General features: G+C 30.7%; 1 protein-coding gene across 2 annotated transcripts; it reads left to right on the forward strand.

Moving 5' to 3' along the window:
- The first annotated feature begins 14,211 nt into the window (after positions 1 to 14,211).
- On the forward strand, positions 14,212 to 17,001 carry LOC145134600 (heparanase-like protein 3). Of its 2 annotated transcripts, none has more exons than XM_079069437.1 (9): positions 14,212 to 14,726; positions 15,007 to 15,043; positions 15,138 to 15,321; positions 15,411 to 15,559; positions 15,639 to 15,869; positions 15,952 to 16,141; positions 16,215 to 16,340; positions 16,444 to 16,543; positions 16,639 to 17,001. In XM_079069437.1, exons 1-9 carry the CDS (start codon positions 14,499 to 14,501, stop codon positions 16,972 to 16,974), a joined length of 1,581 nt encoding a protein of 526 aa, XP_078925563.1. In that variant the 5' UTR covers positions 14,212 to 14,498; the 3' UTR covers positions 16,975 to 17,001. The 2 variants fall into 2 exon arrangements, with proteins under 2 accessions (XP_078925563.1, XP_078925564.1); XM_079069438.1 differs by having other exon boundaries at positions 15,411 to 15,481.
- Positions 17,002 to 17,731: the final 730 nt, after the last annotated feature.

Below are 17,731 nucleotides of genomic sequence, written 5' to 3' on the forward strand. Positions count from 1 at the left end.
TTGAGTTTAGCTATTAGACTTGGATATGAAGACGATGTGCCAGTTGTCATTCATTAATAAAATTCAGTTTAAGATTGGGAAAAATGGAAATGGCTCGTGGAGTATTTGAAAGAATGGGGAAAAGAGATGTGATTTCTTGGACAACATTCTTGGATATGTATCTCTTCACTGAAGGTCTTTTACTAAACAATGTTGGAAAATAATTGCGAAGAGCTTCACAATCTCAAGTTTTGGTTCAGGTTAAATAACTCTTGTTATTCCTAAATCGATCTCTTTTTTGCATGCATAAGGGAAATTAGTAAATTTTGGGGTTTTTTTTATTGTAGCCGGCAAGGTATGTTATGTTCAACGTGACATATGCGAAAGATTTTGAGAAGGAAGCAGTGATGCAACAACTTGTGAATGAAGATGAAGACCAGTTCTGCTAAAAACAACAACAAGTACGTTGAATTACTGATCATTGATCTTGGGGTTTGTTGGTCGAAGGAAGCTTTTGCTTTTGATAATAGCACCGAATGTCAAGTACAAGGATGTAATTGGTGGAATAATAGCACCAAAAATGTTACGGTTAAAGTTAAAGCCCTGAAAATCTGTTTTTGAGGGCCTTTTCAGTTCTTATGGATGTTAAATTTGTTCATTTTGGAGGTTTTTAAAAAGTGGTATTACAATAGTTACTTCTACTTTTCTTGGTAATTTGATAAAATAGAAGATGAAAATATAAAATCAAAAATTAGCTTTACTGAAGCTTGACCTCATTCAAACGAATTAGTAACAATGTATATGCATATGCATATGTATATGTATATGCATATGCATATGTTCCAGGATTCATATACTTATTAATATGTATATGCATATACATATGCATAATATGCATATGGATATGCATATGCATACACAAATAGATATGCATATACATATACATATGCATGAGTAGGATCAAATGAGAACACCTAAAAGGTTGAGAACGCGAAAACAGATCTAAGCTCTCTAAATTTTAAAATCAAAGGTTAATATTAACGGGCCATTTATATAAATTCTGAAAGTCATAGGATTAAACTGTAACCTCTCAATTAACTAAAAGGGTACTATAGTCATTAGGTTTTATCCTATATTTATCAGCTCCTAAAATCTCTCTCTCTCTCTCTCTCTCTCTCTCATCTCTTTCACGTTTCCTTTAAACCCTAATCGATGGAAGTCAACATTAGAAAAACATACGCCTCTTCCATCTCATCTCTCCACTGCCGACGTTTTGAGTTTTCTTCAACCTAACCGCTGCACAAGACACAATACACCACCACTGCCATCTTGATAGTCAAATACGCCTTTTCCCATGGTACTGATTCTTGCTTTCTAGTTGGTCCTCACTCTCCTTTTTCAGTATTGATTCGCGATTTGTAGTTGGTCCTCTCCTTTTTTCCAGTACCGATTGTTGTGAAAATTGGTTTAGGGTTTGTGAAATTTCTATTACTGTGAAAATTGTTTAGATCATTGCTGTAAAAATTGTTTCGATTATAATTTGTCTCCTTTGGCACCATTTGCTTTTTACTCTGTGATTAATTTGTCTTCTCCAACACCATTTGAAAATTACACAGATTTATTGATTTCTGAAAATGGGTGTTTATTGCTTAATCCTCTTTTCAAATCGAAGTGAACAGATGCTCTACTGCAAATTGTTGATGATATGCTGAAATCAATAGGCAGTAGATGTAATTTGCTATCTCTCACATGAACTAATGATTTTGAAAACAACAGCTCTTGAAGAAGATGACGAATCAAAAAAGAGACAACTTTTTCAGTAGATTCATATTAACAATAACAACGATTATGATATCACTTTCATGTTCATGTGTGAATTCCTCACATGTTGCTTCCTTGACTTATTCTTCTTCTACTTCAGTACACACCAGCAACTGGGCAGTTTTGATGCTGGTCTTGAGAGGATCACCCGAAAGAAAAATTAATTAATTTAGTGTGATATGCTTTCAGCACAATCCATGTGCACGAGAATTTTTTTTATAGCTTTAATGCATATGTCAATCGTGGTTGAATAAATATATACTATGAGATAAACTTATAAGCATGTATTCAAATGTTTTCATAAGATTAGACATATATTCATTACTGATTGAATTGTATTCATTGGTGATTGAATGTGTATTCAAGTGTATTCATAAGTGTATTCAATGTTTTCTATTCAGAAGCAATCCATATTTAGACGTGTTCATTCGTTTATGTTTTATTCATTTATGAATATAACTTAATTTATCTATTCATTCAAGATTATTATCGGATTCATATATGATTACAAATATGTTTTATTCAGGTATGATTACAAATATTCGGATAAAATGATTAATTCGTCAATATTTTTGATGTGCTTGGTAAAAATAAACTTAAAATAAACAAAAAAATGTTTTTTTATTTAATTATGGCAAAAACGTTTTTAAAATCATTTTATTAATTTTTTTAATTAAAATAGATTATATAAATTTCTAATATTTGGGTAAAAAATCTATTAATCAGTTTAAATCCCACGATTTTAGGAATTAATTAATTACCCATAAATTATCCATAATTAATTATATTGTAAAATTCCTTTTATGCCCTTATATAATAATTGGTTCACAAATGTTCTCGCATTCTCAAACTTTTTGGTGTTCTCAATTGATCATTTCCTTATATATATATATGATGTGTATATGTCATATACTTATTCTTATGCATATGAATATGCATGTGAATAAGTATATGCATATATACATATGCATATACTTATTATTATGCATATACATATACTTATTTATATGCATATGCATATACTTATTCATATGCATATGCATATACTCATTATTATGCATATGCATCTACTTATTTATATGCATATGCATATACATAAGCATAATCATATGTATTGAACTGTCATATGTATATATTTATTCATATGCATATGTATATATATATATATATATATATATATGTGTGTGTGTGTGTGTGTGTGTACTTACTCTTATGCATACATATAGGAGCATTAAAAATGTTTTTTTTTAAATATACATATGCATATGCACATGTTTTTAAAAATATGCATATACACAAAAAAAAAGTATGAATATGCATTCAAAATTCATTTTTAAATATTAATTTCGAAATGTAAGGAGTATCTTTGCTGATTTTAAAAAATTTTAAAAAATTAAAATAAAATAAAATAATTTTTTTTTTCAAATAAGTGAATATATACCTTATATTTCGAAATTAAGATTTAAAAAAAGAGTTTTTCAAAAAAATGAATTTTTAATGTATTATCATATTTTTTTTTTTTTTTGCAAATATACATTTTCAAAAAAAAGTACATATGTACAATAATATAATTTGTTTTCAATTTTTTTTATTTTTTATTTATTATTATTATTATTATTATTATTATTTTGCAATTGTCTTAGATATATGTATATACATGCACATATGAAATTTGGTACCTAAATTCACTATAGATAAAAAAAATTTGTTGGTTCTCTTCCTCAATTTAGTTCTTTATTGATCTTCTCTCTCTCTCTCTCTCTCTATATATATATATATATATATATATATATATATATATATATATATATATATATATATTACTCTAATAAATAAAACAATTTTTGCCACTTGTCATTCACTCATACATTAAGGCACATGTCATTTTGTGATAATTTTAGATTAAATTATATCCATACTAGTCGAATGTCCGCGCGTTGTGCATAAACACCTATATAGTTGAAGTCTTTACAAATATATGTTTTTTTAAAAATAACAATAACGTTGTTGTTAAATTTGATATAATAATTTGTATACTAAATTGATATAATATATCGATTATTTTGAATTATATGATAATATATACATCTATTATAACTGTATAATCTCAATCGTTTGAATGACTTCTACTTGCAAGTTAGTCATGAATAAAATTAAATATAATATATGGTTTAATGTTATTTATAGTTGTTTTTATTGTTAAGTAATTTTTTAAAATCTATTTGTTTAACGTTTTAATTTCTATCATTATAATTATTTAAAACATCAAACATTATATTTTGATTTATATAGAGTTATTTTTAACTATTGTTATTATAAGTTATTTTAAGCTACTTATTTGGAAAATTTTAACGATTATAAGAGTACCTTTACAAAATATTTTAATTAAATTAAGATTACAATTTAGTTTTTGCATCTATCATTACAATTTATCACTTTTAATTATTTACAAAATATTATTTGGTTTTTTAAGTGGAGCTGAAATTTATATTTAAGTTGACATTGTAATGCGCTTAAACACCTAAATAGTTGAAGTCTTTACAAATATATGTTTTATTTTAAATATAACAATAACGTTGTTGTTAAATTTGATATAATAATTCGTATACTAAATTGATATAATATATTGATTATTTTAAATTATATGATAATATATACATTTATTATAACTCCATAATCTCAATCGTTTGAATTACTTCTATCCGCGAGTTACATGTACATGAATAAAATTAAATATAATATATGGTTTAATGTTATTTATAGTTGTTGTTATTGTGAATTAATATTTTAAAATTTATTTCCTTAATGTTTTAATTTCTATCATTATAATTATTTAAAACGTCAAACATTATTTTTTGATTTTAAAGGTAACAATATAATCATTTATATAGAGTTATTTTTAACTATTTTTATTGTAAGTTATTTTAAGCTACTTATTTGAAAACTTTTAACGATTATAAAAATATCTTTAGGAAATATTTTAGTAAAATTGAGATTACAATTTAGTTTTTGCATTTATCATTACAATTTATCACTTTTAACTATTTACAAAATATTTTTTGGTTTTTTAGGTGGACCTGAAATTTATATTTAAGTTGACATTGTAATGTTATATTTAAGTTAGCAATTTAAGTATTTTGTCCAAACTGTTCAAAAGTTGTAGCTTTAAACTGATAATGGTTCACATATGACAATATTTTAAATCTAATAAATTAAGTATAATATATTAAAAGTTAAATACATAACTTTATAAGTAGAAGTAAAGATATTATTTTAAAATTGAAATTTAGTTTATTTATGATTACACTTTAGGTTTGATATTTATTTAACCTTATTAACCAACTTATAATCATTATTAGAAAGACACTACAATTTATCACTTTTAACTATTTACAAAATATTTTTTGGGTTGTTTAAGTTAGACTAAAATTTATATTTAAGTTTACCCTGTAATGTTATATTTAAATTAATAATTTAAGTATTTTATACAAATTGTTCCAAAATTGTATCTTTAAAATGATAATGGTTTACATCCAACAATATATTAAAACTAATAAATTAAGTAGAATATGTTAAAAGTTAAAAAACATAACTTTATAAATAGAAGTAAAGATATAATTTTAATATAGAAATTTAGTTTATATATGATTACACTTTAGGTTTGATATTTATTTAACCTAATTAACCAAATTATAATTATTATTAGAAAGAAATTGAAAAGTCATGGGAGTTTCAAATGAATGCGGTGAAAGGAAAAATGCATGGGAGTTTCAAATGAATGTGGTGAAAGGAAAATGCTTCCTTTATAAGTATACTAGGCGAATCCCCGCGCGTTGCGCAAGAATGCATTTAAGTTGTTAAAATAATTATGGGAAAAAATAGAAATATGTTGAAATTTACATTTTTAGTCATCTTTTGGGTACTAACCGAATTATCAAATAACATAAAATTCCATCAATTCATATTTTGATACTATCTAATATAGTCCATACCTTATAAACTTTACTTTTACTTTTATAATATCCAATATATATTATAAGTTTTTGTATAACATTAATATAATCTACTTTTCTTATGTCCGATAATATTTTTTGGATAAAATAAGAAATAAGTGTTTTGAATGAGCTATTAATAAACAATATTGAACTAATAAACTTTGTATTACACTATTTATATTACACCAAAACATCCAAGGTTTCATATATGAACTTTTAAATATTAAACATTGAAATTAAGAATGAAGTCATACAAAATATATCATTATACATAAATGTCATCAAGAGTTTTAAAATAAGTCGATTAGTAAATATGATATTTAATTTTAATTACATATTTTGCAAGGCGTACGTTTGACTTTATGTTGGTGCGCCGAGAATCCTCTTCCTTAATTTGTACTTAAAAAATTAAGGTGAATAGGAATATAAAATAGATATTATTAAGCATTAATATAAATTATTAAAAAGGGTATGTGGATCTCCTACCACCGGTTAAAGATAACATACCTCTCTAGTGATATCGATTCCTATGTGAAATTGAAGCAGTCATTCTATGTACACCTTGTTTTCTAATTACATAAACAAATATGAGTAACCAAACATAAAAATGGTATCTTTATGTAGGAAAAATATTTTAGTTAACTAACAAATTAAATAATATAAGTTTAAGAGTTAGGAGTTTCAAAACATTAATATTTTTATTAATCAATCAATTAAGTAACACTTGTTGAAATTTTTACAATCATTATTAAAAAGCATTTGAAATATTATATTTTAAATGAATTTTGGTTGAAGTGTTTTGACCTCTATTATATATATATATATATATATATATATATATATATATATATATATATATATATATATATATATATATATATATAGAGAGAGAGAGAGAGAGAGAGAGATGGAAAGTATAACATATGTATGAGTTTTAATTAATTATCTTTTTGAAACGATACAATTACAAAACAAAAAAAAACATATTTAAAGTATTTAATTAAATATTTTCGACATTGCCCTATATAACATATGATCAATATACAACGACTGTATTACAATAATTCAAAAACGAAAAAAATATAAAAACGAATTAGTATAACAAACTTACAAATTAAAAGCTCTAATATAATAGCATATCTCCAAAAGTGGTCATAAGACCTCAACCTAACACAAAACCTTTAAGTTTGTTTTCTTTCTCAAATTTATATATGATTTGTATGCATGTCTTCCCAAAAGATTGACCTTTTTATAGTAAACTTTTCACTAAATGCTAATTAAACATAATATAAGTTATAAAACTTTTGAGTGTTAAATCATAATTAAGAAAACTTTTGAGTTGCATTAGTTAGAAAATGGGGTTTCAAATGAATGTGGTTTGAGGAAGTTAAAAAAGGGGGTTTCAAATGCATGAGATTCAAGAAAAATTGCTAGCTTTATAAGTATGTATGATAATGATATAATGATGTTATTTTGTGTTTTTTTTCATTTTATTAAACTCCATATAATATTTAAATGTAATAATAATTGCATATCAAATACATTAATGCAACTTTTTTTATAATTTCTAAATTTCTAAATTGAATCCAAGTATTTCAATTGTTTATTTATTTAAATTTAAAGAGAAATTAACCCTTCAATTTTAATAATTAAATATTTTTTTCTCTCTTTCCTTATAAATTCAAACTTTTTAAATTTTTAGATCTTCATATTTTTTTTTATTTTTTGTTAACAAACCCATGTAGTACATATCTCATAACTAGTACTATAATGAAAAAAATTGTAGGGATATCAGAAAGACATACAAACATATATCATGGATTACCATTGGAAGCAACAATGTTGCTTAAGAATATCATTTCATTTTCTAATACTTAATTGAATCATGATCATCGTGTATTGAAAATTAGACTATGTTTACTGATGTTTTCAGTAAATAAATTAATATTACTATGAAAAAAATATGTAGCGATATGGTTATCATTAACCATGATTCGTTGCTTGATGATCGAAAAATGAGAATAATTGATAGTTTATACCGTTATTATAAAGTTTATATAGCTGACATTATATGTTTATCACGTCCTTTATTTCTTTGATCGTCATTTGAAAGATCTGACCTTTGTTCTTTGCCTGATCATTGCTTGTCACACCCCAAAACCGGAACGGCGGAATCGTTCAGGGGTGGAGGACGTCATGTATAGTGTCACAACAATGAATAGTAGTAAACAAGCAACAACATCATCAATTGCATTAATAATATAATTTTAATACAAGTGTGTTCTGTCAAGTTTATAGACACCAAAAATATGAATCAAAATAAAAGATGAGTCTTGAACGAGCTCCATCTTCTCAAAACCTGGCACCGGTACCTGTCTACTAGTGACCTGAATACAAGTTATTTTGAAAGAGAGTATCAGCTTTAAAGCTGGTGAGATCATAAGTATTTTAGTGTCTGTATTTGTATGAAAGTGTTTGTAAGTATGAGATGTGTAAGTTTGTACAAGTTTGTGAATGTTTGTAAAAGGTTTGAATCTCCTAGAAAACCCTATGTTTTAATACTAAAAGTAGCCTTCTACCAAGGCATCAAGTATCTGTGTGTGTGTCTCTTGTAAGAGTATGTATTTTCCCAAATCTGACTATCATTAACCAAAAATATAGTTTTTGCATTACATTTCATTGTGTGAAGATCACAAAGTGAATGCAATGGGAAATAAAATAGTACTGTAGTATTGTATTAAGTAACTACTGCTGTACTAACTACCTTAAACCATTTGTCATTTAAAGTATTATGTGATCGGCCTGTACCATACTACCGACTAGTAACACGACGATGTAAGACGTCGGAAGGAATGACGTTTGGCACCCGTAGACTTGCAAGTCCCACTGTAGCTAGCAGCAAGGTGTAGGATAGTCAATCCAGTATAGATCTATACACAAAATCAACGCTCTCCATTTAAGGAGATTCTGGATACAAAACGAGCCATGACAGGTGATGCCATGCCCCGTTACGTGGCTCACTTAACTGTAATAGTATTCTTGTATATGTATTGTATGTACTAGCTGTATTGTGTGTTCTCTCTCTGTCTAGTATGTATGTATGTTCTCTCTGTCTTCCATAATAGTATGTTCCCTAGTATAATGTATAGTATGTACTAGCTGTATTGTAATGTATAGTGTGTACTAGCTGTATTGTGTGTTCTCTCTCTGTCTAGTATATATGTATGAACTGACTCTTTGTATGTTTCATTGTTCTAGTAATAGTATTAGTAACTTCCTAAACTATGCCTATCATAGTTTACTAGTAATGTTGTTTGCATGTATGAACATGTTTGTATACCTTTGCTACCCAAAGGTATTTGAATAGAAAGAAGGAACTTTTATATCTATATACATATACATAATATATAACTAGGATTCAAACGACCTTCGGACAAACAACCGATACCCTAAGTCCACAACCAAACGAGGAACAGGAGGTAGGGTGAGCTATCAGTCCTAAGTCCTTTCAATCCTACTTATATAACTATATCTATATAGATACACAATTAACAGAATATAAGTTTAAAAGAGTTTAATAAAAGTATTTGACATGTAAAAGAGTTTAGTAAAAGTATTTGACATGTAACAGAGTTTGTAAAAACAGTTTGAAAAGTAAGAAATCCACTTGTTTGGTAGTTATTAATCACATGTGATTGATATAATAACTATAATAGATCAACTTGTATTCCCCCCCATAAAAACATTTAAAAACATTTAAAAGGTTAATTAAGGGGTATGAACTCACCTGTAGTGAGTGGTTTGGAAGAACGGATGGTATAGGATGCTAAGTGTCAAGTGAAGACTTGAACACACACAAGGATCCTAGTTAACATATAATAACACATATATGTATCCAGTTAGTCATTTAACAACTAATTAATCAAGTTAAGACACCTTAGGACATGAAAAACACCTTAATTCAAGTGTTATAAGTACTAAGGATTGCATCTAAGGGTTGTAGGGACTTGCATTTGAGTTTAAGGTCCAAGGGTAAACTCTTTTGGAGTTTACGGTTTTGGGACCAACTCCCTTGGAGTTTACGGTCGTAAACCCATGAGTTTACGGCCGTAAACTCATGGTAACTCTACCATTTCGTGTTTTGAGGTCTTAAAGGTCATAAAGAAGCATCCTTACTTCAAGTCTAAGCCTTAGGAAGTGATTGTGGCAACATTTCACCCCTTTGTAGAGTTTACGGCCCATGGACCATTTCTCCATGAGTTTACGGCCGTAAAATCTAATGGTCCTTGATGTCTTCGATGTTTAAGGTCCTATACACTTCAAGGATGTGATCTAGACTAGTATCCAAGGCTTGGTAAGGGACTAGGGAACACAATGACCCTTTCATTAGGGTTTACGGTTCAAGGACATGCCTTGACCGTAAACACCTTTGATCTTGAGTTTATTTGTGTTTTCTAGTTGAATAAGAAGTGTAACAAGCCTTATAACACACTAGGGTAAGAGTACTTACAATAGATAAGCTTGTAAGGGTGTTAAAAGTCCAAGAACACTAGTGTGTGTTCTTGGTGAAACTAAGAACACTTGAAGATCTACACAAATGGAATGATTTCACGGATGAAATCATGTAAGATCACTTGATTAAGTAAGATATCAACTAATTAGGGCAAGAAACACTTACAAAGTTGAAGATCAAGAAGGAAAATCGGATGATACTTGAGAGGATTTTGAGTTCTAGTCTTGAATTTGTGAAAAAAGTGATAAAAATGACTAAGTGTCATATTTATACTCCTAGGGGTTTACGGCCGTAAACACCATGTTTGGGCCGTAAAATCCAAACTCTTAGAGTTTTGAGACTTTATTGATGCACAATAAACCCTAGGGTATCCTCTCTCCAGTTATCTCCTGAAGTACTAAGCTTTAAAACACTTAAACTGACTCCAGAAAGCTTAACAGTTAGCAGAAACAGTTCTGACTTCTATTGAAGTGAATGGTTGTACATAATAGAAATTTCGGGTTGTCACATTGCTCTTTTGTGCTTTTGGCATTTTCGGTCCTTTCTTAGGACAACTCTTCACTTTATACAAAATAGTACAGACCTACAGAAGTGAGCTCATTATTATAATACCCCACCTCATCACATTTGTCTCATCTATCGATGTGTTTTTTCTTGAAGTTGTCCCAACACTTTACTTGTTTATAATATCCTATCTTCTAGCCATTCTTTCCAAACATAGAAAATTTCTTCTACTTATTGGAACGAGATGGTCCACCTTTTCCTCTCTTGTTCAATCTACTAAATGCCCTCTTTGTAACAGTGGTTTGGATTCGATCAACCACCTCTTCCTCTCATGTTCGACGGATAGAGAGTTGATGGCTCAGTTTTTTAAGTGATGGCTTAAAATTTTGGACCTCTCTATCTGCAATAGCATCGGCGATTCACTTGTTGGTATGGAAGGATCAAGCTGGTTGGTGTTTGAAATTCATAAATTTGAAGCTGTTACAGAAAGATACGTATTTCCCACGAATCACAATAATTTCATTAAAGGGAAATATATAGTACAAGAGATTACAACACTAGGCCTGTTAACTGGATTGTACAACATTGGACTATACAAATAAATACATGGCTAACTAATATACATTAATACACTCTCGCAGCTAGAGGGGGAGAGTGATTGCGAATGCTTAAACTTGATTTGAAATCGGAAAATAAAGTTGATGGGAGTCCCTTCGTGAAGATATTTGTGCACTAATGACTGGAAGTGACATGAAGCACACAAATTTGTCCAATAACCACCTTATCTCGAACAAAGTGAATGTCAATCTCAATGTGTTTTGTACGTTGATGCTAAACGAGATTGGTGGAAAGATAAACTACGTTAACATATCACATTAGATAATGGTGTCATTCGACAATAGACAGTGAAGCGCTCGTAACAAATTGTGAAGCCAACATGTCTTTGTAACAGCATTAGCGACGCCTCTGTATTCTGTCTCGGCACTGGAGCAGGAGAGTTTCGTCTGGCGTTTGGAAGACCAGGATATAAGGTTGTTTCCAAGGTAGATACATTAACCACTAGTCGAACGATGAGATATTAGGCATCCCCTAGTTAGCGTCAGAGTATGCAATGAGGCTCGTAGTGGAAGAAAGATGTATCTACAAACCGTAGTCAAGAGCACCTCGAGTGTACCATAGGATTCGATTTAGAGCGTGAAGATGAGGTTCTCTCATGTCATGTATGTAAATGCATATCTGTTGAATGACAAAAGAGATGCTTGGACGGGTAAATGTAAGATACTGCAAACCACCAGCCAGGCTACGATATAGCATGGGATTTGAAACTGGAGGACAAGAATTATCGAGCTTTGCTTGAGAGTCGACTAGAGTGTAGCAGGGATTACAGGTTGATATGTGAGATCACTCCAGAATTTCTAGGGCGTATTTACGCTAGGATAGAAATATACTTGTATTATCCCGATTGGTTGAGATGCCTAGAAAATATGACAGGTCACTAAGACCAGACATGGAAAACTCAGTTGAGAGCATAGAGATGATGCAACACAACATATCATCAGAGGGAGCCATTAATATAATGTAACTGACATATAAAAATAGGTAAGTCATGACATCCCCTTTGCTAAGGATAAACATAGACGAGCCAGTCTTACTGTGAGTGAAGCCAATCCTGGTAATGTACTCAACAAATCGGTGAAAGCATGCTCTTAGGGCTTGTTTAAGGCCATGTAACGACTTCTTCAGAAGACGAATAAAGTCTACGCGTGTCAGGTCTCGGAAACCCGGAGGCTAATGCATGTATACTATCTCGTGAAGATTGTCATGTAAAAAGGTGTTCTTTACATGTAATTGGTGAATATGCCAATGACAAGAGACTACTATATTGAGAATAGATCTAATGGTGTCCGGTTTGACAACCAGGCTAAATATGTAGTCACAGTCAATACTTGACCTTTGACGTTTCCCATTCGCCATTAGACGAGCCTTATACCTGTCAAGAGAACCATTTGCTTTGTACTTCTTTTTAAATAACCATATAGAGTGAACAACATTGTACCCAAGAGGCCTCCGAACAAGCTCCCAAGTTATGTTATAAATAAGAGAATTAAATTCATTCCACATGGAAATGGTCGAGTTTCGGTCGCGAAGGGCATGAATATGGATTATGTGTAGGTGACTCGACATAAACATGTAAGTTTAGACGAGAAATGGATTTGGTGATTATGTAATGGAATCTAGTGGCCATGGGATGACTTGTAGAGGGAGGAGGAGGATGAATGGGTGGAGTAGGAGAGTCCGTAGGAGAGGCCGAGGAGGTGGGAACATTCTTGATGTTGTATGTGTGAGAGGTGGGAGAACTCTTAGGATGATGGTTAGAGGTAGTGTGGAAACATGATCAATAGGAGAGGGTGTATTGAGAAGAGATTGAGAAATAAGAGAAGGATCATATCAATGATCAAGGAAGGTGTATGAAGGGGGGCGATCCAAAGTCATGGATCGAAAAAGGAAAGAGGTCTCGTTGAAGACAACACGAAGATAGATGATGATCTTGCAAGATGAAAGATCTAGACAACGGTGACCGTGATGTTAAGAAGTGGAGCTCGTGCGAAGAAGTGGAGGTTCCATCCAGATGATCCAAAACTCCATATCCTTTGCAGTGGGTGGTGAACATGATTCGCCAAACATCATAGTTGAGTTGAGAGAGATCAAGGACAAGATGCACGAAAGCCTTAATGTTGGTGATTACGTAGGGTTTGAGATTTTCATTGGAGGTATTGGTATTGTCATCTCCAGCCATGATGAACAACTAAGAAAAATAGAAGAAAGAAGAAGAAGAAGAAGGACCGACGAAGAAGGAGAGATGGGTCGGCATTGATGAAACCGACAGTTTAGGTTTAGAAGGTGGAGGTCTTTGATACCATGAAAGGATACATATTTCCCATGAATCAAAATAATTTCATTAAAGAGAAATATATAGTATAAGAGATTACAACACTGGGCCTATCAACTGTACTCTAAAACATTGGGATATACAAATAAATATAGGGCTAACTAATATACACTAATAATTATTAGAGGTTTTATGTGGATTCTTTGGTATTACAGGAATGACATGTGCTTCAAGAGAACTTGTAAAATTATGCCCCATCTATCTTCATAGGTGTTATATATCTCGCTATTATGGTGTAGTGTTAGAACTAAAAAGGTTGGGACTATATGTGCTACAAAGGTTTCAAATAGGAACCAAATATGCAAAAAAAAAAAAAAAAAAAAAAAAAAAAAAAAAAGGGTATTATGGACTAAACATAATACTTGTGAAAAACTACATGGACGAAACATGTAATTTAGTCTAATAAAATTGTAAAATGGAATTTGTTTTAGTACAAAAGATGATATCATTCCAAGCAATACGTCAGAGCATAGCACAAAAGGTGCCAACCACCATCGCCACCACTACTCCCTCCTCTTCTTCACTTCATTCCTAAATTCGAAGCCCCCATTTCCAAACCCTAAATCAACCTCCTCTTCTCCACAGTCTTATATCAGGAAGGGAAGAAAACCCAGAGAAAATTCCATCTTTTTCTTCTTTATCAATCCGTCCATCCGTTCCTGCTCCTCCACTGACACATGCACTTCTTTGATCATTGAATATTGTAAATCATCAAAAAAGCTAAAAAGCTTTCTAGATGGGTTATTTGACTTGGCAGATAGGTGTATATATCTGGATTTTATTGATCACATCCATCTGTATTTTTATGGATTCAAAAGTTCAGAACGGGAATGTTTTCATTGATGGGGAAAAAGGGATTGCAGAGACAGATACTGATTTTATTTGTGCTACAATGGATTGGTGGCCACCGGAGAAATGCGATTATGGTTCTTGCAGCTGGGGTTATGCTTCTCTCCTCAATGTTGTATGATCTTCTTCTTTCTTCGTGTTTTTAATCACTTCTTAAAATCAAACAATAATGAAAAACTTAATCATTTGATCACACACGTTTGATGAATTAACCATAATTTTCCGAATTTAGGCTCTTCAGATGTGTCAGTTCCGATCATGTGTCGTTTTTATTTCGTGGGTCCAATCATCCGATCGTAGATGTTTACAAACAAATTCCTGTTTTCCTAATTTTGGCTTTACTTTGTGGGGTTCATTTATATTCATTCGCTTATTTTGGGTTTTCTTCTTTGCAGGATCTTAACAACACAATCTTTCAGAATGCAATCAAAGGTGAATACCGAATACTACTCCCTTATCATTTACTATACTCTACTCTTTCACTTTTCCAAGTCCTTTGACCCCAAAAGTCAAACTTGTTATGCAGCCTTTTCACCATTAAAGATTCGATTGGGAGGAAGTTTGCAAGATGAACTTGTCTATGAAACCGAAGATCAAACTGAATCCTGCATCCCATTTTCCAAAAACACCTCATCATTATTCAATTTTAACCCAGGCTGCTTACCTCTATCCAGATGGGATGAACTAAACACCTTCTTTAATGAAACAGGGTAACCAAAAACACCCTTTTTTCCATTAAATCTCATGATTTGAAAACAAAAAATCGCCTCATAATTCATAATCAGTCTTTTATCTTCAGGGCTGTAATTATTTTTGGATTAAATGCTCTAAATGGAAGGAAAGTTCAAGCTGATAGTTCGACCATTGGAGGTTGGGATTCCACCAATGCTGAATCTTTGATTCGTTATACAGTTAAAAAGAATTACACCATTTATGCTTGGGAACTCGGTAATTGCAAAAAATCACAATGTAGTTTCATTATTTGTTTATTTCTTTTTTCCATTTAATGCATGATTATAATTTATAGGGAACGAGTTAAGTGGAAGTGGAGTTGGAGCAAAAGTAACAGCATCTCAATACGCAATTGACACAACTACCCTCAAGAACATAGTAGAAGAAGTTTATGATGGGATTGAACCTAAGCCACTAATTATCTCACCAGGTGGATTCTTTGATGCAAAATGGTTCAAAGACTTCATAAACAAAACAACCGAAATTCTTGATGTAGTCACTCACCATATATACAATCTTGGCCCAGGTAATCCAAGATTGAAATAAAACAGTTGTAATGTTAAAAAAAGATTGTAAAGTTTGGAACTTTATATTCTTTTTTGAAACAGGGGTTGATCAACACCTTGTTGAAAAGATTCTTAATCCCTCTGTTCTTGATAATGAGATCGATACATTTAAGCAACTCGAGAACATTCTAGAAACTTCCGGAAGTTTAGCATCTGCTTGGGTTGGTGAGTCTGGTGGAGCTTACAATAGTGGACACAATCTTGTGACTAATGCATTTGTGTTTAGTTTCTGGTAAGTAAAGTACAACCCTTGATGCATAAGGTACAAGTATAAATATGTGTACTCAAAGTGAGCAGTTGTACAGGTATTTGGATCAGCTAGGAATGTCAGCAGTTTACAACACAAAAACATACTGCAGACAATCTTTAATTGGAGGAAATTATGGCTTACTTAATACAACTACTTTTGTGCCAAATCCAGATTATTATAGGTACACTTTGACTTTCAAGGTCAAACCTTTGACTTACCAATCAACCATTTTGTTCTCAAAAAGTTGAAATTTTGATATGTGATTTTGTTTGTTTTTGTATCAGTGCTCTTTTGTGGCATCGACTAATGGGAACAACTGTTCTTTCCACAAACTTTAGTGGGAGCAAAAAAATCAGATCCTATGCACATTGTGCTAAACAATCAGTAAGTTTGTTAAAGACTCTGCTTTTTTTGAATAAAATATAACTAACATGTTTCCAGTTTTTCATTTCATAAATTTTATTGAATCTTTCTTTTAGGATGGAATAACACTCCTACTCATCAATCTAGACAAAACCACTACATTTAATGTAAATTTGTCACTTAAGATGTCAATTGAAATTGAAATGGTGAGGGGTGGATCAAGAACACGAGAGGAATATCATCTGACAGGAAAAGATGGAAACTTGCATAGTCAAACAATGGTGTTGAATGGGAAAGATTTGATTTTAAATCCTGAAGGTGAGATACCTCTGTTAGAGCCTTTGTATGTAAGTTCTTTGAAGCCAATAGTTGTGGCTCCTTATTCTATTGTATTTGCCCATATCCCATATCTTACTTTGGATGCTTGCAGCAATTTGGTCATGGAGTTATAAGAGTTCAGAAATTTATTTGCTGTATTATTTCTTGTTCTTTTTGCTTGTTTTAAGATCAAATGCAGTTTTGTTGTTGGTGTTAGAGTGATGAAAATCAGTAGTCTTTGAAGATGTCTCAAAGAGAAAAAAAAATGTATGCCATTGAATCTCAAGTTCAAGATTGATCGCCTCAAAGAAATCACATTTTGGTTCGCATTGATGCATAATCAAGCAAAGAATATCAGGGAATGCAATTTTCGACTTTTTGAATAAAATATCAAACACATTTTGCTTACCATTGAATTCAGGCACCTTAACTTCTTAAGAATCTTCGGCGTGAACAACACTATTTTATATAAATTTTATATAAAAACCTAAACCTTAGAGAATATTTTTGATGTGTCAAATATTAATAATCAACTCTGTTCTGTTCTTACCATTTGAACGATTTATTTTTGGGGTCAGCAATACAAAATGTTGTTATTCTGCTAATAAACCTTTTTATCTATTGACTATTTTTTTTTTCATTTTAATCTACAGTATTAAAATTTAAATTTATAAGTCATATGGTATTTTTATTATTTATTATTTTTATAACTATAGACTGATATCATCTTTTTAATTATTTAACAATATTCATCATTTATGACATTTTATTTTAAAAAGAGACATCGTTAGTGTCATTGTATGTCAGAACAAATGTTACACATGAAACACAGATAGATAGATGATCAAAATCTTCAAAGAAAATTAAAAAATAAATATATTATATGAAAGG

The sequence above is a fragment of the Lactuca virosa genome, chromosome 8 (genome assembly GCF_052849685.1).
Source record: "Lactuca virosa cultivar CGN04683 chromosome 8, Lactuca_virosa_CGN04683_v6, whole genome shotgun sequence".
NCBI lineage: Eukaryota > Viridiplantae > Streptophyta > Magnoliopsida > Asterales > Asteraceae > Lactuca > Lactuca virosa.